At 35.3% G+C, this 21335-nt stretch overlaps 2 protein-coding genes across 2 annotated transcripts in view; both read left to right on the forward strand.

Annotated features, from left to right (window-relative positions):
• LOC107037805 overlaps positions 1–14352 on the forward strand; it is a 150512-nt gene extending 136160 nt beyond the window's left edge. The window contains exons 9-14 of the mRNA XM_015256558.2: positions 2255–2641; positions 3146–3277; positions 5061–5316; positions 8817–10158; positions 11426–11564; positions 13472–14352. Coding sequence (XP_015112044.1) covers positions 2255–2641; positions 3146–3277; positions 5061–5316; positions 8817–10158; positions 11426–11564; positions 13472–14351 — 3136 coding nt within the window. The 3' untranslated portion in view covers position 14352. The remainder of the gene's footprint in view (positions 1–2254; positions 2642–3145; positions 3278–5060; positions 5317–8816; positions 10159–11425; positions 11565–13471) is intronic.
• A 2604-nt stretch (positions 14353–16956) lies between these two features.
• The window catches only part of LOC107037886 (kinesin-like protein KIF2A), a 56613-nt gene continuing 52234 nt past the window's right edge, over positions 16957–21335 (forward strand). The window contains exon 1 of the mRNA XM_015256693.2: positions 16957–17463. Within this exon, the coding sequence (XP_015112179.1) occupies positions 17397–17463 (67 nt within the window). The 5' untranslated portion in view covers positions 16957–17396. The remainder of the gene's footprint in view (positions 17464–21335) is intronic.

Below are 21335 nucleotides of genomic sequence, written 5' to 3' on the forward strand. Positions count from 1 at the left end.
TGCTATTCAGTTTTACGTAGCCCTGGAGTCTCCGAAAATAGTGATTGTGCAATCAAAAAAACGTTGGAAAAAGGCTGAACATTTTCAATGAGCGTTTTTGAATAATATTGGGGAAAAAACAATCGGGAGGAAATTGCAAATTAATAGTTTGATGTTTCTAATGGCTGTTAGGTCGTCATTTGTGACAGTAGTCAATGGCTGTCAGATCGTTAGTTACCGTGATAAATTACCCATTCACTATTTCCTCTCTATCGGACTTATTTCTTAATCTTTATTAAAAACGCTCTTTGAAAATGTTCAGTTTTTTTCTACTTTTTTTTATTGTGCAATCATCATTTTTAGGGACTCCTCCGTGATGTGAAATCCAATGGAACTTGTGATGTATTTTACATTGTGAAGATGGCAAAATAATCGAGATAAAGTTCGACAGATAATTCACTCGGGCATTAAGGATGCACCCTTTCGGCCAAAATTCACGTTTTTTAAATTCTTCTGGTAAATTATTGATCGGATTTACACGAAATAATATACCGTTTTTGCGTTTTATTATTATTGATTGACTCACGAAGTTTCATTGTAGTGCAATCATTTTCCTGCATTTTTTCTAAAGTTTTGTGAATTTCCGAAAAGTTTTAGAAAAAACGCACGAAAATGATTGTACGATCGTGAAATTTCGTGAGTTATTAAGTAATGATAAAACGCAAAAACGGTATATTTTTTCACGTCAAAACGTTCAAAAACGTGAATTTTAGCGAAAAGGGTGTAATACATCCTTAAGGTATATCCCCAGACTGAGAGAAAAATAGTAGAGGTCCTAAACAAGTCTTACTTGTGCCAAAGAAACCATTTTACAAAATCATACTGCGCAGTTTAGGAGATGATAAATAATGAAATGCGCACTTCTAGCCCGCGAGGCATAGGCTAACCGGTAGTTATGAGAAAACGGTTATTACGTCTTATGAGAAAACGGTTATTACCACGTTTTTAAAAAACAAATCCGTAGTTAATTGATAAATTCCGAATACGGTGAGTTTTTTTGTAAAACTTTATAGTGCATAGTTGCTGCGATATTCAACTGGAAAAAACGGAAATTTCGTGAAATTATTTCACATTTGATTCAAATAATTGATTAACAAATAATTTCTTATTTCATTCAAACAGCATATAAGGATAGAAAAACTCAATAACTTGGGAGAATGCTCATTGCGTTAAGTTATTTAGAATTTTTTCCGGAATTACTCAACAATTAACTTTTAGCTGGTATTGTCTTGGGATATACCTTAATTAGGGATTTTGAGCCGAAATGTCGAGAGAAATTTTTGTTGAAAATTGTGTAATTTTCCCTTGAAATCACTTTTTTAAAAGTAATCGTAGAATCAGTAAAGATATATTTGATGTGACGTAAAAAAATTAATTCTTCACACTTCATTTGATATATTATCTCGATAATGAAAATGTTTAAAGGATGATGTTAGCAGGTTTTTTTTATGAAAATGTTGTCATCTACAAAAAAGATCTTGCGACAATTTCTCCTAAGCCACTCGTTTTCGATAAATATTTAGTAACATAATAGTTTAATAATTATATAAACCAACATCAAAACAGATGGAGTATTAACAAAGTCTGAATTAAAATTCAGCAATCTCGTTTTACACAGTTTACGGTTATTACATGTTATGTGAAGACGGGTATTACGATGTTTTTAAAAAACAAATCCGTTGTAGATCAATAAATTGGCCAGTTTTCAACGAATATCTCAGAATCTAAGGGAGATAGCAAAATTTTTGTTATAATCTTTTCTGTAGAGCCGTTTGAGAGCTACAACAAATGTAAGTACGAAAATTTCGCTATCTCCCTTCGATTCAGAAATATTCCTCAAAAACTCAGCCGGCAGATAAGTCGACTTAAACCGTTTTACCACTTCCCTACCGGGATGTGACGTAAAAAATTAATTCTTCACACTTCCCTTGACATATTACTATCTCGACGATGAAAATGTTTAAAGGATAATATTACAAGACTTTTTTTTATGGAACTGTCATCATCGACAAAAAAGTTCTTCCGATAATTTCTCCTAAAGCCACTCGTTTTCGATAAATATTTAGTAACATAATAGTTTAATAATTATATAAACCAACATCAAAACAGATGGAGTGTTAACAAAGTCTGAATTAAAATTCACCAATCTCGTTTTACCACTTCCTCCAGAATAAATGAATCACTCAATTAATCAGTAAATTTTTCCATTGAATAGTAGTTTGCCTCCAGTATGGGACTCTCACGTGTCTCGTGCGGATCCGGACGGCGCGCCGTCCTCATCAGCATCGTCACCGACTTCCGCACCACCTGGTAAACACACTAGCAATAGAAAGGCCAGTGTCAGTAGTGACGAGTATCACAGGAAAAAAGAATGTCGCATACAGCAGCAATCGCAAACGCCGAGAGAATACAAAGACTATCGTCCCAAGTACTACGATTGGGCGGGTAGTAACGAGTCATCGTCTCATCTCGAGATCAAGCAGACCACTGTTCATCCCAAGGTTGTCTGCGATATTCCAAAAAGTTCTCATGTGTTCGTTGACACGAATACTCATACGGGAAAGCCAAATTCCAGTTCAACGCCACGTTCAGATAATTACAGGTAATTAAAGCGTGGGAGAGATTATGAGACAATTGACAACAATTATAAACATTTTTGGTTATTTAATTTGTAATTTCATTATTTATGCACGTGGAAAAACAACAGTCATACAGATAAATTTTTATTTTCAATTTTAATTTGTCTCCAATTTTAGCAGATTGGAAGACAATTGAAGAAAAATTGGAAACTTAAATTTGAGCGATGACAAAGTTTCCAGTTGGAAGCAAAAATGATCATTGGTTTATAAAAAATTATTAGTCATTGCGTCGAAATTGACGACGAGTTCAGTGATAATAAATCAACAAAATTGCGATGGTATGAAAGCCATTTAGAGTAGTCAATCGTATCAATTTATTCTTCTATTTCATTATATTTTGTATTTTTTAAATGAATTTGCTCTTATTAAAACATTTATTGATCCAATTTTATCAGCTCATTTTATTCATTTTTCAACATTATAAAAGACTATTAACAATTCATAATTATTTTTTAAAAATAAAATAGGAAAGATTTTGCTCACGGTGCTGTCGCAGCCAGATCGTCCCTGGCCAGCAGTGACAGTGAATTATCCCAGCCAAATACTCGCCCTCACTCTAGACAGAATGGAAATAAAAACAGCAAGCCTGTTCGTACTAGGTAAATAAAACGTCCCAGTTACTGCTAATGAGTATACAAATCTCGCTTGACCCCTTCTAGCCTCTGAAAGCCAGTATTTACGACCAATGCAGTTGCCAAAGTGGGTCAGTTTGCCAAGCACTGAACACTATCTCCCTAATAAATTCCAATCTCCAAGTACAATCCATCTTCCTGAAGAAAAATCAAATGACGGATCATTACTTTGTTAAATTCGTCGAATGAATTTCAAAATTTACGGATTAAATAAACTTGTCGTGAGTCTCACTATGACCCACTTGAGATTCAAGAGAGTACTGCATGTGCATGTCCGACTGAAGAGCGAAAATTATTCTCTGAATTAACACATCTGAATATTAATTAATAGAAAACAGCCGGAAATTCATTCTGAGTAATTGAAAAACTTTTAGTAGCCGCACCCAGAGAAACGACGCATTTGAATCCAATAAAATTCTTTATTCGAAATTTCTCGGTTCACTTCAATAATATTTCCGTTGGAGATTAATAATTTCATGGATTACTTTCAATAAAAATGTTTCAATTCAATTAAATAAATGATTTATTAACTCAGAATAATTCCTGTATTAGAACTTTCATAAACGATTAACGTTTAACATTTTAATAATTTTGTTTTTGAATCTATTGGAAAATGATCTCCTTTCTAATCAATGAAATCTTTATTTGAGTATAAACCATTTGTTCATATCGACGAACCCATTTATTTGGTTTGAATAATGTCTATTTAATTCAAATAAACATTTTCTCTGCGTGCATTGAAAAGACCAGAACGATTATATATTTTAACAATAATTAATCCGACTTCAATTTTTTATTTCACGCAGGTTTTAAGATTGCCGTAGAGTAAGTAATCCTAACACCTCTAGTCATCTAACAACGCTTCATTAAAAAATCGAAATCAGCGCTTCCTAACAGCCAATGTTCTCAGTAACAGGACTAGGTACGACTTGATGCTTAATGTTCGCAATAACTTCGCTCTTAAGAATATCCAAGTACTTTAGCCATTTTTTTTCCAGTGGAATGTTTTTCTACTTTTGTAGTCCAATATCAGAACTTTCATTTGAGTCCCATTTAACCCTAAGTTTCCAGACATTTTACAATGATTTTATCATTTAAAATTATTGAAAATCGTTTAAATTGTTTTATTCATTAAAATTTAATTAATAAAATTAAATCTGAATGAAATTTTCAATTTTTAATTTATTTTTTATTAATTCAATTCTTCTAATTAAATTTTAATTAATTTATTCATTATAATGAATTAAAATTATTTAAAATTTTACATTTTTTTAATCTGCACAAAAATTACACAATTTACTTTTGGAAAAAGATTGATAAAATAATTCAAAAATTGCAATTTTTAAAATTACCAGTATTTTCTACAAATAATTTATCAACAACAGTTTTTACAATAAAAATCATTTTTTCGAAATCGTAACAAATTTATTCATCCTCATAATTTTACCAAAAGTCGATTTCATGCCTAAACAAACAAGCTGAACCCAAACAAAAGTTTAAACAATTTTAATTATTTATGTATAAATAACGCATGTTAAAAAAAATAATAATCCTGTGCAAAATGTCATTTAAATGACTCTGAATATTCATGTTTTTTTTTTTCGAAATTTTCTCACGCAATTCAATTGACAAATTTGATGATTGAAAATGGTTGAATGAATAGTCTGGTCCGTACCGAACTGTAAAAGCTACTTGGATATCCTTATCCCTTCAAAATCAATGTGTCTCATTAAACAAATTAATAAATCAGGGAAGAGTCATCGCCAAAGGTTAATAACGACCAGGAAACAAGATCGACGACATTAGCGAGGTCGACGAGTCCAGCTAGGAGCTCAGAGGTCGCAAGTTCAGAGGAAGAGGCACCGGTTGAAGCCATCAAACAAGAACGCAATTCCATCACACCGGGAACTGGATTTATTCTCAATACTGTACAGCCATTTGTCAGAGAAAAGAGCTATCGACCTATTTCGTTCAATCCTCAACCACCACCACCACCGCCTCCACCAGTGCCCAGTTAAAATTCAGTCAAAAACATAATAAATATTTTTTATAACTTTTTTACTTATTCGTTCAACTAATCAATGAAAAATAACTGAGGGAGAAAATCGTTTACACTGTCGATTAGCTCGTGAAAAAATCCATCCCAAATTCAAGGAATAATGACCTCATAATTAATAATCAACTCAGGAAGATGAATATTATGTAGATTGTGAAAAAAGATGCACAAAATTTGTGGAAAAGTGGCTTGAAAAGGAGTTTTGAAGATTCTATTGAGATTGTTTGTTGTTTTCTGTGGATTATTGGATTAATGAAGATGTAAAATTGATGAATCGCCTCTATTGTTTAATCCAAAATCATAAATTGTATATTTTAATTATTTATCATTAGGATTCTAACAAATAACCAAATGTGTTCCATAAAAGTTCACCCCTCCCCTCCCCTTTCCTGTGTAATCCCATAGTATTTATGTTTGTAAGATAAGATCTAAGTTTTAACAAAAACCCTGAATCAAAGATTTTTAGTCCGAATGTATTCTTCGTTAACCAATTGTTTCTGTAAATGTAACTTATCTAATCGATTAATAGTTTCTCGTATAGGAACAAGGTTTAGGGAAACAAATGTATTGTAATTATGTACAGGGAATCTCGTAATTTGCTCACGTAAATTTAATCAAATAAATAATTAATGTTTTGTGTAATCCTTCGCGTTTTTATTCCAATGCATCATACTTTGAGGATAATTATTCAACGCAAGCACTTTGTTATGTGATGAAGATTTATGTGGGATTTACCATTCCACCTTCATAACGCGTTTTTACATCAAGAATGGAAATGAAAGAAGAAAACATGATTATGAGGATTTTTTTTTGTTGAAGATGAGTACTTGACCTCAGTAGTCATACCTCATACAATTCCAGATTGTTTTCAAGATCTTATACAATTCCACTTCGTCTTCGATCCTAGACAAATGAAGAAGTGTGAATAAATCAGACAATTGATATTTAGCATCCGAAGATATTAAAAATGGACAACAATTGAAAAATAACAATTTACAATAAATAAAAAGGCTTCAAATTTCAATAAAACAATGGATCAATCATCAGAAGGTGTAATTTCGTAAGTATTCCGTCACAAAGACCAACTCCTTTCCATTAATTCTCCAAAATCTCCACAAATTTATTTTTCTACATCTGAAGAATTCTCTCAAATTGAGGAAATCATAGTATTTCATTCATCTTCATAAAACAATAATGAAAATAGAGAAAAATGATGGTAACAAGATTTTTCTTGTTACAGTTGAATTTTGACCTTAGTAGTCATCAATCTGATACAATTCCACTTCCTCTTCGACCCCAGACAAATGAAAACATCTGAATATATCAGACAATCGATATTTAGCCCCTGGGGACATTAAAAAATGTTCAACAATTGAAGAATAACAGTTTATAATAACTAAAAAGCCTTCAAATTTCAATGAAACAATGGATCAATCATCAGAAGGTGTAATTTCGTAAGTATTCCGTCGCAAAGACCAGTTCTCATCCATCAATTCCCCGAAATCTCCCCAAATTCATTCTTCTACTCAGAGAAAGGCCCTTTGAGTGCATCCTGGACGATTCCTCCAGCGACGAGGACTCATCACCAGGTTCCCCGGTACCCTCCAAAACCCCTGAAACTCCATCAAAACCTGCCACATCAACATCGGTATCAGTATCAGCTTCTCACGGCCAAAGAAACAATCTCTCCGACGAGGATATTGACGAAGTACCTAAAAATTGAAATCGATAACACGCTTTTTGATCTGCGGACAAAATTTCCGCGACAATATTCCCGAAATGAAAATAAAACTCGCCAGGTAATGGAGCCGGGCCTTAAATCAGTATTATTTGTAGTTATGCGTTGATTCAATGTCAGCGAATGACTATAATTTATATTTATCNACTGACGAAATTTTAAGGTGGTGCGAACATTTTCCTGCGTTTTCTCTAAACTTTTAAAAAGAATCACAAAACTGTAGAAAAAACACATGAAAATTATCGCACCACTACGCAACTTCGTGAGCCATTAAAGAATGACAAACCACAAAATCGTTATATTTTTTCACTCACTCCCATCGATAATTTGCCAGAAAAATGAAAACAACGTCAATTTTGGCGAAAAGGGTGTCGAACATCCTTAATGGAAATGGCGTGTTTTTATGAATCAAGGGGAATTCCTTTGCTGGAGGAGCGCAAGCATTGCAATTGTGTGTAAAATGTGAGTTGTCGAATTGAAAATCGTGAATTAAATGTTATCTCTGATTTCTGAGTTATTTTTTTCCTTTTTGCGCTTGATATTGCTTCAAAAAAGGATGATATTTGAATGAAACCTCCGGAAAACTTGTCGGTGATTATTTTGTACCTGAATAATGAAAGAATAATGAATAATGAAAGTGGGGGAAAGGGTCCATGTTTAAAAAACTTTGTCAAAACAACTTGGTAACTAAAACAATTTGAAAAAAAAAAAACTAGGACAAATTGAACTTCAAAAGCTTGAAAAAACGTTTAAAAACTCCAGGAGAATAGTGCAAAATATAAGAATAGAGCGTTAATAAAGCTTCAATGAAATAAATGAGAAGCATCGATTATTCTTTTCACAAGAAACCAAAGCGAAATACATAACACTCTAGAATGCCACACGCAAACCCAGACTTTACTAATATTCTTACGGAAGACAAGATAACCGGAAGGTTTTATTGACGTAAGTTCGATTTGAAAAATTGAATTAACAAAAAGTTCACTTTCTCAAATTCGATTTAAGGCCCGGTTAGATTATCTTTTTGAACGTCATCTCGATTGTTTTTCCATCTTCATAATGTAAAATATATCACAATTTCCATTGGATTTCACATCACGCAGGAGTCCCGAAAAAATATGATTGTACAATGAAAAAAAGTAGAAAAAAACTGAACATTTTCAAAGAGCGTTTTTAATAAAGATTAAGAAATAAGTCCGATAGAGAGGAAATAGTGAATGGATAATTTATCACGGTAACTAACGATCTGACAGCCACGGACTACTGTCACAAATGACGACCTAACAGCCATTAGAAACATCGAATTATTAATTTGCAATTTCCTCCCTAATGAGCTTATTCCCCAGAATAATTCAGAAACGCTCTTTGAAAATGTTCACCTTTTCTCCACATATTTGGTATTGCACAATCATAATTTTTGGAGACTCCAGGGCTATGTAAAACTGAATAGCAATTGGAGATCATTTCAGATTATCAAAATGAAAAAAACACCCAAGATTACGTTCGAAAGATAATCCACCCGGGCCTTAACCGATTTTTTTGACGAAGTTTTTTAAACATACTCCCAGGAGAAATGGTCAGTGCGAAAATTGTCACATGTCAAATTGTCAATTGTCAATGGATAAATTGTCGTCGGTTATTTCGTCGCGGAAATTTCGTCTCTCAACGCCCTCCTACCCCCCAATCCAACCATAACTAATTTTCCTCCCCAGGTAATCCTGTCGATGACCTGGCTGAAAGGTCGAGTGGGTGCAGCGTATTACAACATCGCGACATCCGAGTTATTCGTAATGGACGACGTAATCGAAGATGACTTCAGCTACTGCATCACAAGAACTCTGTACAGGCAGTGCCAGCCGCGCTACGTGATCACATCATCAGGCAGTCCCGAGGCCTTCACAAACGTCCTGAAGAAGCTGATCGTGAAGGACACAGCAGACACCTCAATGTCCAGTGGCTCTGGGCTGGATCGCGCCTCCCACGTGGCCCTGAAAATCCTCTCGAAGACCTCAAACACCTTCGAGGACTGCGTTCACCGCGTGAACCTCTTAAACCTGACCTCAGAGCCCCAGGGGATGACCAGCACGGAGAGAATAACCTTCCTCAACTCAGTCCTGAATTACAACTCAAAGCTGATGCTCCACGCCCTGGGGATGCTGCTGAAGTACATCGACACCAACTGGGGGAAACTGGCTCTCGATCCCAACGGCGAGGCTGTCTACCTCTACGTGAACTACGTGAGACTGAAGGACCTCGTGATGATCGAGGAGGAGACGTACAAGGAGCTCAACATCATGCAGACGAAGTACCACCCCAGTTTGTTCAAATTCGGTGCCTCAGTCAAGCACGAGGGGATGAACCTCTTCACTCTGCTGAACCGATGTCAATCGAGGATTGGGGTCAAGTACCTCTGGAGGCTGATGCAGCAGCCAACTAGGGACGTGACTGTCCTCCAGGATCGCTTTCGAGTGACTGAGTTCTTCTTGAACCCTGACAACAGGAATCTCTTCGAGAGCTTGAGGAGCAGCTTGAAGAACCTCGTTCGCTTGACTCCAGCTCTGCTGAATCGTTATGCCACTCCCCTGGCCAAACCCCACGACTGGAAGAAGCTCAGTGCTGCATTGTCGAGTGTCATTCACATTGGGGAGCTGTGTGACTCCTGCAGGGGGTCCGCGATGATCTTCAGCAGAGTCGCTGACTCGATCACCAGGCACATGCACCAGTCTCGGTACTTCATTGATTATATCGTCGATTATGAGATGAGCAAGCACCAGGGGAAGTTCGCGGTCCGGGCTGGGGTCGACACTGAGCTCGATGAGCTGAATGACATGAGGAAGTCGCTTCCTGATATGCTGGCCAAGTATGTGATGAAGGACATGCCGGCTTTGCCGGATTCTGTGGACACTGCGAAGCTCATTTATCTTCCGGATATTGGGTTTCTGCTGGGGATTACTGGGTGGGTTGGAGAACCCCCTGAGGAGGTCGAGATCGAGGGGATGGAGTTCAAGTGCTCCATCGGGGGGATACGGCATTACAAGAGTGACACTGCTAGAGGTGAGGGGAATTTAAGAATGTGATGATTGTATTTTTTTTTTCATTTCATTATATTACGTTTTAATAACCAGGCAATAGGTCTCATAGGCTTGATAGGAGGCAATTTTCCTCGTACTGATACGGCTTTTCAATTTTTAAAGAGTTGGGTACTGATGACAATTTTTTTGTGGATGTTTCAGGACATTTATTAAAAATTTTTATGAGATTTAGTTTCAATGAAAATTCAATATTCTAGGGGAGAGTCGATGGAAACTGTGATATTCAGCTGAATTATCATCTACGAAAAAATTTAGTAGAAATACGTAGCGAATTCACGAGATAATTTTATTGGATTTCTATTGAACTTTCTATTAGTTTTTGGTTGTGTTGAAATATGAAATAGAAAACGTTCTATAGAAAATTTAAGAGAATTCGATTTTTCTGTACAAAATTATTCTATTGAGATATTTTCTATAGAATTTCCTCGGCTCAAATATTCCAATTTTTTTGTTTAATTCAATTCAATTTAAGAAATATCTAGCGAATTCACTAGACAATTTTACTGGATTTCTATTGATTTTTCTATTAGTTTTTGGTTGATTGTGTTGGAATATGAAATAGAAAACGATGTATAGAAAAACTAACAGAATTCGATTTTTCGGTACAAAATTATTCTATTGAGATATTTTCTATAGAATTTCCTCGGCTCAAATATTCAATTTTTTCGTTTGTTTTTGGTGGCCAAAAGAAAACAAACTATAGAATGAAAAAAACTTGGAAAATTTGAGCCGAGGACATTTTATCGGCAAAATATTACTGAAATAAGTTGTTTGAAAAAATCGAATTCTGTTTTTTTTTCTATAGAATATTTTTTATTTAATATTTTAATAGAATTGACCGAAAACTAATAGAAAGTTGAATGGAAATCCAATAAAATTGTCTTGAAAATTCGCTAGGTTGTTCTATTAAATTTTTTCGTGTGTGATTCTATGAAAATTGATAGAAATTAGAAAAATTCAGGTGAATATGTTCTTGAATTTTTCATTAATTGAAAATTCTGCGTAATTTGGTACTGAAATCTTCATGTTTTAATTCCAATTTCAAGTAAGCTGGGGAATCCTTGTGTTTCTGCTGCTCAAAAACTGAAATTTCATGGTTTTTACTACCCCTGACTTGAATTGAATTTCACTCTCTTCAAAATTACTAGTCAACTTACTATGAAAGTTTCAATTTTCTGTCAACAGTGCGAAGTTTTTTTGAAATTCCTGTGGGCTTTTCAATGTTTCAGAATTAGACGAGGGCGTGGGAGATATTCTGTGCAAGATAACTCATCGTCAGAGTGTTATTCTCATGAAACTGATTGATTTCCTCAGTGAAGACATTGTATCCATTACTAAGGCCATTGAATGCTGTGCAGAACTGGATGCGTAAGTATTTTTCAAAGATGTAGTACTCAATTTTTTACATGATCATTTCATAATTTCTTTGAGATCACCAGATTATTTTAAAAAAGTCGTCGTCAAAGAGACTATTACTCATGTGCTTTTACGTCTTCATCAGTTTTTGCTAAATATCCTTGGAAGTAATGAAGAAAGTGGCTAATTCGATTTAGGGGAAAAAATTCAGCAATTTCAGATTTTGCTGAAATTTCGATGAATTAAAAATGACAGAATTGAAGATATTCACCTGAAATTTCTTGATTTTTATCCATTTTCATAGAATAATTGAACTGAAAGATACAGTTTCAATTAACTTTTCCATAAAATTTATTAAATGTCGATCAATAGAAAAAATAATTAATCGTATGATTACACACGAGTAATATTATTGAAAGATGAAAAGGTGAAAGTTTTTCGTTGTACAATCACAATTTTTGGAGACTCCAGAGCTCTGTAAAACTGAATAGTGAAGTGGTCAATCGATTCAAGTCGACTTAGCTCGCAGTTGAGTGTTTCTTGAATAACTGGGAATTTAAGAATCATAGCATACATTAAAGATATTACGATAATACTATAGATTATATTATATTATACTATAAATTATATGTATAATATTATATATTATATTATATACTCTACTATTTTATAATACATATAGTACTCTCTTATATTTTGTATATTATACACAGTATATATAAAATAGTATAGTATTATCGTAACATCTTTAATGTATGCTATCATCATTTATAAAAAATCTAATGACACAATACGCCAAATAGATTGGCTTCAAAAAAAGTCACACTGGATGTATTATATATAAAAAAATAGAATACATTCCTAAAACTTTTCCTTCGGCAACTTTAATATTAACTTCAGAAATCCAATATAAGATTATTCACCACAATTGACATACATTAAGTCCCATGGGGCCCCATAGGACATACGCGCGCCAAGCGCGCAAACTAATCTAATCAAAATAAAAAGCAACAACCAAGATCACCTTCGAAAGACAGTCCATCCCCCATGGAAAGAACATATATCCGGACATATATCTCAGTATATTTCACTTATATTTCGGCCAAAAATGTCATATGCCAGATATATCCTCGATATAAATATGCACATATATCTCGATGTAAAATATTTAACATATAATTCTAGGAGTCTTTTTCCCCGGAAAAAATTTCTCAATAAAAAATTTCCCCATTTTATTTTCACCACAACACAAACAGTACAAGTATACAAGAAATTTTTTTCCGGAGGAATTTTTTTTTAGAAAATTTTTTCCGGAAAATTTTTTCCGGGGAAAAAGTATCCGCCTACCTTAACATATATCTGCAATATATCTCAGATATATTTTCGGCCAAAATTGTGGTATACCAAATATACGCGACATGTGAGTGCTGCATATATCTCGGTGTCCGCAATTTTTTCCTTTGGAAAAAATCTTTTGGAAAAAATCTCTCGGAAAAATACTTTTTTTTCAAAATTACTTGTGAAAAAATTTTTTCCGGAAAACACTACTTGAGAAAAAATTTCTATCGCACCATTCAATACATTTCCAGCTAGAATCTAAAGCCAAAATATGCCCATTAAGTCTAAAATTTCCCTGAACTTCTGTCAAAATGATTTTCTGTACATTTTCGATGTAAAAAATGGATTCTATTTTTTTTCTGACATTTTTTCCAAGGAAGTAAAAAAAAGGAATTAAATTCCGGGAAAAAAATTTTCCCAAGTAATTTTTTTCGGGAAAAAAAATTTCCCAAGTAATTTTTTTCCGGAAAAAAATAATTCGGGGAAATTTTTTCCGGAAGTTTTTTTCCTTAGGGAATAAGTGCGGGAACCTATATCTCATTCCCATAAGGGCACCCGCGCCTGAAATTTCTTCCTTCCAGATTGATGTCCCTCTCGACAGTGGCCCGAGATCACAACTACACCCAGCCAAAAATTGTGAAATCCCACGTGATCGACATAAAGGATGGACGACACCCACTTCGCGAGTTATTCAGTCAGTACGTCGCGAATGACACGCAATCCGGAGAAAGTAGCAGTCTGATCAAGATCTTTTCAGGTCCAAACGCGTGCGGCAAGACAGCCTACATGAAGCAGATAGCACTGATCGTGTACATGGCGCACATCGGCTGCTACGTGTCAGCAAGCTCAGCGCGGATCGGAGTCATCACGAATATCTTGACGCAAATTCCCTTGATGGAGAGCAGCTGTTACAACGCCAGTTCCTTCCTGATAGACCTCCGACAGATCAACAACATTCTCTACTCGTCAACCCCGAATTCACTGATCATCATGGATGAGTTTGGAAGAGGGACTGCCGAAATCGATGGACTGGCTCTTCTCGCCAGTGTCCTCAACAACTTCATCAAACGCAAGAACTACTGTCCCCACGTCTTCGTGGCCACCCACATGCACAGGATCGGCAGTATTCTCCCACCAGATCCAATCTTCGAGCTGCAGATGTTTGATTACGTCTTCAGTGAGGAGAACACCCTGGTCTTCCTGTACAAGGTGATATCAGGCTGCGTCGAAAAGAGCTTCGCGCATGAAGTCGCGAGGAGTATGGGCTTGGAGGATGATGTATTGAATGAAGCTGTTGAGATATTCGAATCCATGAGGAGGGGAGAAATGCCACCAACGAAACCTCAGGAGGACGGGAGGACTATGATGAGGCGTATTGCTAATGTATCGAAGGATGAGGAGAATACGGAGGCGGGGAAACTCAAGGATTTGATCAAGAACACAATGATGAGGGAATTGTAAAGCCAAGTGGTGATGATTACTCTTAATTCTATTCTATTGATAACTTACGAAATAGGGTTTATGATAAGTTAAGGTTTATTACAATTCCAAAAATTAATTCTCCCTCGTCATTCACCCCGAATTCATTAATCTTCATGTACGAATTCGGAAGAGGAACTGCAAGAATACAATGATGAGGAAATTATAAAGACAAAGTGTTGATGATTATTCTTAATTCTATCCTATTGATAACTTACGAAATAGTGCTCATGATAAATTAAAGTTTATTACAATTCCATACAGGAATGTAAATAATAAATATGAATGATTAATTCTCCCTCCTCTCCACTCCGAATTCATTAATTGTACGAGTTTGGAAGAGGAACTGCAAGAATGCAATGATGAGGAAATTATAAAGCCAAAGTGTTGATGATTATTGTTAATTTCTATTGATAACTATTATAAAATAGTTGCTTCTTATGATAATGTAAGATTTTTTATAGTTTAAAAGTTTTCTGAATACTAAATACAAGTGATTAACGGATACGCAAACTATTAAGGATGTTCTACACCCTTTCTGCCAAAATTCACGTTTTTTTAATTTTTCTGGCAAACTTATGATGGAATTGACGTGAAAAAATATAACGTTTTTGCGTTTTGTCATTATTTAATGACTGACGAAATTTTAAGGTGGTGCGAACATTTTCCTGCGTTTTCTCTAAACTTTTAAAAAGAATCACAAAACTGTAGAAAAAACGCATGAAAATTATCGCACCACTACGCAACTTCGTGAGCCATTAAAGAATGACAAACCACAAAATCGTTATATTTTTTCACGTCACTCCCATCGATAATTTGCCAGAAAAATGAAAACAACGTCAATTTTGGCTAAAAGGGTGTCGAACATCCTTGAGAGAAAATGCATCTCCAGAGGCGCCGAATTCAGTCGACTCACCTACAAAAACAAAGGGCTCAATACAAAACATAGTTAGAATATACAAAGCCATTTGTTGCCCAATATTAGATTACGCACATCCGCTTCTCCTCTATGCAAGATCAGGTACAAAGAAGGTCATCGACGTTTACCTCTTTTTGTGTTTTGATCTCTATCGTACACTGCACACGGAGAGAAATATTCAATAAAAATTACGTATCTCTTCCGTAATTCCGGAGCGAAATGTGGTTGTGTGAAACTTTACGGAACTGTTACGGAATTTTTCCAGACTCTTCCGTAATTTTTAACTGAATTTCCTGTGAAAATTACGATACCGTCACTTAAATTTTCTGAGTCGCTTCCGTAATCGTCGAGCGAATTGTGAGTTCCGTAATTTTTACTGAACATTTCTCTCTGTGTACATTATCATAGCATTCAACAAAATATCGATGGCCATGCGCAAAAATAGTATATTTCGTAACGAGTGCAAAAAAGTGTTTTTTCACGAGTTACGAACAATATTTTTCATCACAATGTGGCGGAAATTGGCCTTTTAGGCACCCGGAGCGTGCCGAAAAGTTCACTTTTCGTCACAGCGTGATGAAAATTCATTTTTTTTGTTTTTACCTTCAAAATGCTCCGTGCGCCGTAATTTTCAAACGACTTTAGCTGTTTTTTAATGTTCGTTGCACTCCAAAAAATAAAGTTAAGCATCTGTTCTACTTTATTCGCAATAGATCATGGATAAATGAATTTGGAATTTCATCAAGTTTTCGCGTCTGCAGAGTAAAGCAAAAAATAATTGCTTTTAGTAATTGAACATTGCAATCATGCGTAATTTAATTTTTATAAACAAAAAAATGGCCGGTTGGAGCGAAAAGGCGGGTTTAAAGGAAAATTTAGAAATTCCAAATTTATTTATTCATGATCTATTGCCAATAATCAACCCGGATGCGTAACTTTATTTGATTAGTTTGAAGTGTAACGAACATTTAAAAAAAGTTAAAATCGTATAAAAACTACAGCGCAAGGAGCATTTTGAAGATAAAAACAGGAAAAAGAAGGTGATTATACGGAGCAAAATCGATCGGGTCAACGATTTTCCCTAGTTATTCCCATATTCCGTCATAAATCACAAATTGTTTAACGGATCCCAAGGCCCAGTGAAGACTCAAATTTCACCGACGTGTGCCTTTAATAAAAATAAATAATACAAATGATTATTTATCATCATGATCAGTAAATCATGACGACAAATAATCTCATCGATCTGATAATGAGTCAAAAATGACCATTCATCACATGAATTAAAATTATCTCTGAAAATAAGTGGTAAAAATATTGATTACTCATAATTTCCAATCCCAATTGCCAAAAAATGATGACTCGTAAAGTGAATTATCTTCATAAAATATTCTAAAAAAAATACCATACAAAAAATATAATTAACCAATTAATTCTCTTCAATTCCAAAACCAAAGACAAATTCCCCCATTCAAATTTACGAACTTCTTATCATCGGAGTCGCCGAAGACCCCGAGGCCGCCACCGTCCAATCACACTCTCCTCCCCCACCCCCCGGACTTGCGCAAAACCCCACAAACTACCGCCCGCCACCGCAAGATGTCGCCGGCAAAAATTTCACAAAAATTCCTAGTTGGCGCTCGTAGTCTTTCCGTTGTCAATAACGGACACTGCTAGTAAGCCCGGCTCAAACCTAAAACCTCCGCAGCTCCCCACGCGCAAATTCCCCCCCAGTGCACCCATTAATGTGAAATAATCGGTGAACCGTGCGAGCCACAATCACCTCCACCCGCGAATTCCCAAATAACCCCACAAAAATAAGCTCATCAATCCGTAACAGCAGCTGTAGAATAACCGATCAACGGGCGTGCCTTTGATTCGGACGTTCCCGCAGTGGATACGGGGGCCGCGACGGGAGATTTTTGAATGCACACGCATTCGTAACTGTCAGTTTGTGGTGCTCCCTCTCAAGTCGCCGGTTCACTTCGTCTACACAGTGACATTAAAAATTCCCCCCGAATTAAAATCGCCGTAACGTTCTGTGAGTAAATCCTGGCGAGGCTTTATGGTGCTCGTGTTTTTTTTTCCAACGCCTGAAAATTGATTAAATGACCATGGACCACGGCATGTGCAACATCGAGACTGGCACCAGCATAAACATCAAGAGAACGGACGGTGAGTCACTCTTAACCCGCCAAACATTTTTTCTTTTCTCCCTCTTCCCCGTCGCTCTGGGGGCACTCTAACCCCCAATCGAGGGGTCTCATCTGCTCTGCATTTCCCTACGACATGGCTACCCCTGGCAAATTCTCCGATCGTCCCGACCTGTGTGCGTGGGCATGCAAAGCCTCATGTCCACCTTCAACCGGTTTTATTTTTCATTTGGTTTCGCGCCCGTCGTCATTCCCATATTCGGGAAATTTCCCCTACCTCCAGCAACATGTTTGTACACTTCAATTGCGAGCCAACATACACCTCATGGCCGCGAATAAAACCAGTAGTGGTGGCCGATTCCCTCTCGATTGGGATTCGACATTTACGGGGTTGTCCGTTCAATGCTGGATGGAGTCGATCTCTCGCTTTAGTTTTAGTTTTAGTCTATCTGCTCGTATCGGGTGGGAAAAGGAAGTTTTGGGGGGGACGGTTGCAACCGCTCTAGGGTGAACGGGCCAATCGCTCGACTCGGACTAATACCTGGAGGATTTCAAGTTTTATTGAGAATTCTAGAAATAAGGGAATGAATACTGTACGGATTGTTATCCGGGTCAATAATAACACTTATGGGGAATCATGTGATGAAGGGTTTTTCGAAATATCTATGGTACAGCGAGAGAAATAATATATGCGGGAGGTAGTGCTGGGTGGTGTGGCGCTGCAATTTGCTAAGCATCAGTGACAAAGTGTCGTGGAGAATATGAAGAGGTTCTCCTCACTGTTATTAGAAAATTACTCTTGAAATTTCAAGTGGAAATACTTGAAATTTTTAATCACGATAAAGTTGCGTGAAATTTCTGTATATTTTTTCATTGACGAATCATTTCTTCATTGACGAATCATTTCTGCATTGACGAAAAAACATTAACAATTTTGAAAATTCAGGCAAAAACTTTTCTGAATTCTCAATCTATTGAAAATTGAATTGCATGTGACGAAGCAGTAAACCGATTCAAGTCGACTTGGCTCTTCGCTGAGTTTTTGAGGAATATCTCCGAATCTAAGCGAATCAGCGAAATTGTCATCATGACAATTTTTGTAGCTCTCAATTCACTCTATAAAAAAGGTCATCACAAAAAATTTGCTATCCCACTTAGATTTCGAGATATTCATTCAGAACTGACTAATAGTCTACATCGACTTAAAGCTGTTTACCGCTTCGCTACTAAATTTTCACGATGAGTTTGGAAATTCAAGCTTTCATTGAAAAATCAATGATTGTTTAACATGAAAAACCCAATTTTCTTGAATTTTCAAGATGAATGAGAAATTTAGTGAGCGATTGCATTTCAAATTGAATTCATCATCATAGCATTGAAAATGCAGATGACGTTGTGACTGAAATTTCAAGAAATTTCTAGCAGTGGTCCGAAAGAGTAAGAGTCAATGGGAAATAGAACAATATTTTCAGGAGGAGACGCACATCCCTAAGATTGAGAATTTATTCGGCCTTTTATTTCTTCACACTTAATAAACCAAAGTTCACATATTTTGTATCAACTGGATGAAAATCCTATATTTCTCGAGACCCTCCAATTATCAAGGATTTGGACGATATTTCCCTTTTCCGTCATTTAATGATTCTTCTCTTCATTTTTTTCGACTTAAAATTATTGTTTTTTCCTAGTTCAAAGATTCTTTCAGGTCTAGAACTAATTTTTTATTCATTTAGCTACTTCATCGATTTTAAATCCTTTAATGAAATTCAATTTCCTTAACCATCTAGTTATCTGTTCCTTAACCATCTGTTTTTTACGTTCTGTAACAAGCAATACCCTTTGAAATGGTATATGAATAGTTTCATGCACTAGACCTACAGTTATAGAAAAATCCAAATAAAAAATTTACAATAAACATCACGAAATTCAATTTTTGGGTATAAATTCCCATATATGGATAAAAATTAGCCTTAATCAAATAATTCAGGGCTCAATTGATCAATGATCAATTTATCCCTGAAGAATCAATTTATCCCTGAATTTAGCTACTTCATTGATCAATGATCAATGATCAATGAAGTAGCTAAATGAATTACAAAGTAATTCATTTAGCTACTTCATCGATTTTAAATTCTTTAATGAAATTCAACATTTCCTTAACCATCTAGTTATTGGCCTGTTTACTCTGTCGTCATTCTTTAAATTCCCATTCCCCTGTTTTTTACGTTCTGTAACAACAAATACCCTTGGAAATGTATATGAATAGTTTCATTCACTAGACCAACAGTTACAGAAAAATCCAAATCAACAATTCACAATAAACATTACGAAATTCAATTTTTGGATAAAAACTTTATGTTAATAAAAATGAGTCTTAATCAAATAATTCAGGGATCAATTACAAAGTAATTCATTTAGCTACTTCATCAATTTTATATCTTTTAATGAAGTTCAATATTTTCTTAACCGTTCAGCTATTGGCCTGTCTACCCTCCCTTTCACCGTCTAGTCAGAGCTGAGGGGATTGCAAGGGGCACCTGGAACTATTGTGTTATCATGCGTGATTCACTGCATTTGCAATTTCGAATGTTGCAATTTTCAGTGGAGTTGAAGAATCGTTCAGAGTGTTGAATGTTTTGGGAGTGGAACGAAGTTATTTGAGTTTTTCAGCTGTAATCAGCCTCGAATTCGCAGATGTTATGTTCTTTGTTTATTTATTTGATATGTTGAGTCATGTTTGAATTGAAATGAAGGTGTCGAATTGCTGACGTGTTTTATTCGCGCAGACTTGTGCGTACGCGTTTTGACAAATCTGGAAATATCCAGTTCTTATTACGTAATCGTAATTAATTTGAGGGGAATTTCTGTCTTGATCAGTATAAAATCCACATTTTTTCATCGCTGCATGTAACTAGCATTTATAAAATGCAATTATTAAACTTCTGATGAAAATTGATTTGATTTTTAATTAAAAAATCCGCAAAAATCAAGTCAAATCGTTGTGTTGTCGGGTTTTGTACTAGAAATTGTCAGCAAATGGAACAGTATTTTATGAAACAGTGGATATTAATTGTAAAATTGTTTATAATGTCAGAATTTGGCAACAGAATTGAATAATGATGACCTCCATGAACGATTTTTCAATTAAAAAAAAATACAAATCTCTGCTGCACTATTTCGAGGAGTAAACTCACATACTTCGAGTGAGATTAACGGAATTTCACTCCAGTATCAAAGAATTGTTACAAAACTTCTGTAGAAAACCTGAAAATTTGTGAATGAAGGATTTCATCAAGAACTGGAAATTATTTATTGAAAGAATTTAATTATTGGAAGAATTTACTGGAAATTATTATTATTTCATGAAACATTGTATATTGTCAAATCGCTCATAATGCCACAATTGTGCTCACAGAATTGAATAATGATGGCCTCAGTGAATGATTTTTCAATGTTTTCGAGAGAAATACAAATCTCTGCTGCAGTATTTTGAGTAAATTCTTATATTTTCAGTGAGATTAACGGACTTTCACGCCAGTATCAAAGAATTGTTACAAAACGTCTGTTGAAAACCTGAAACTTTGTGAATGAAGGATTTCATCAAGAACTGGAAATTATTTATTGAAAGAATTTTCTGGAAGAATTTAATTATTGGAAGAATTTACTGGAAATTATTATTATTTCATGAAACATTGGATATTAATTGTCAAATGGCTCATAATGCCACAATTGTGCTCACAGAATTGAATAATGATGGCCTCAGTGAATGATTTTTCAATGTTTTCGAGAAAAATACAAATCTCTGCTACAGTATTTTGAGTAAATTCTTGGCCGTGACTATTCGCACCATTGCGTGAATCACTCCCGTACACTCCATACACTCCACGCATGCGT

This window comes from Diachasma alloeum, unplaced genomic scaffold (genome assembly GCF_001412515.2).
Source record: "Diachasma alloeum isolate Michigan unplaced genomic scaffold, Dall2.0 Dall_scaffold_00271, whole genome shotgun sequence".
Taxonomy (NCBI): domain Eukaryota; kingdom Metazoa; phylum Arthropoda; class Insecta; order Hymenoptera; family Braconidae; genus Diachasma; species Diachasma alloeum.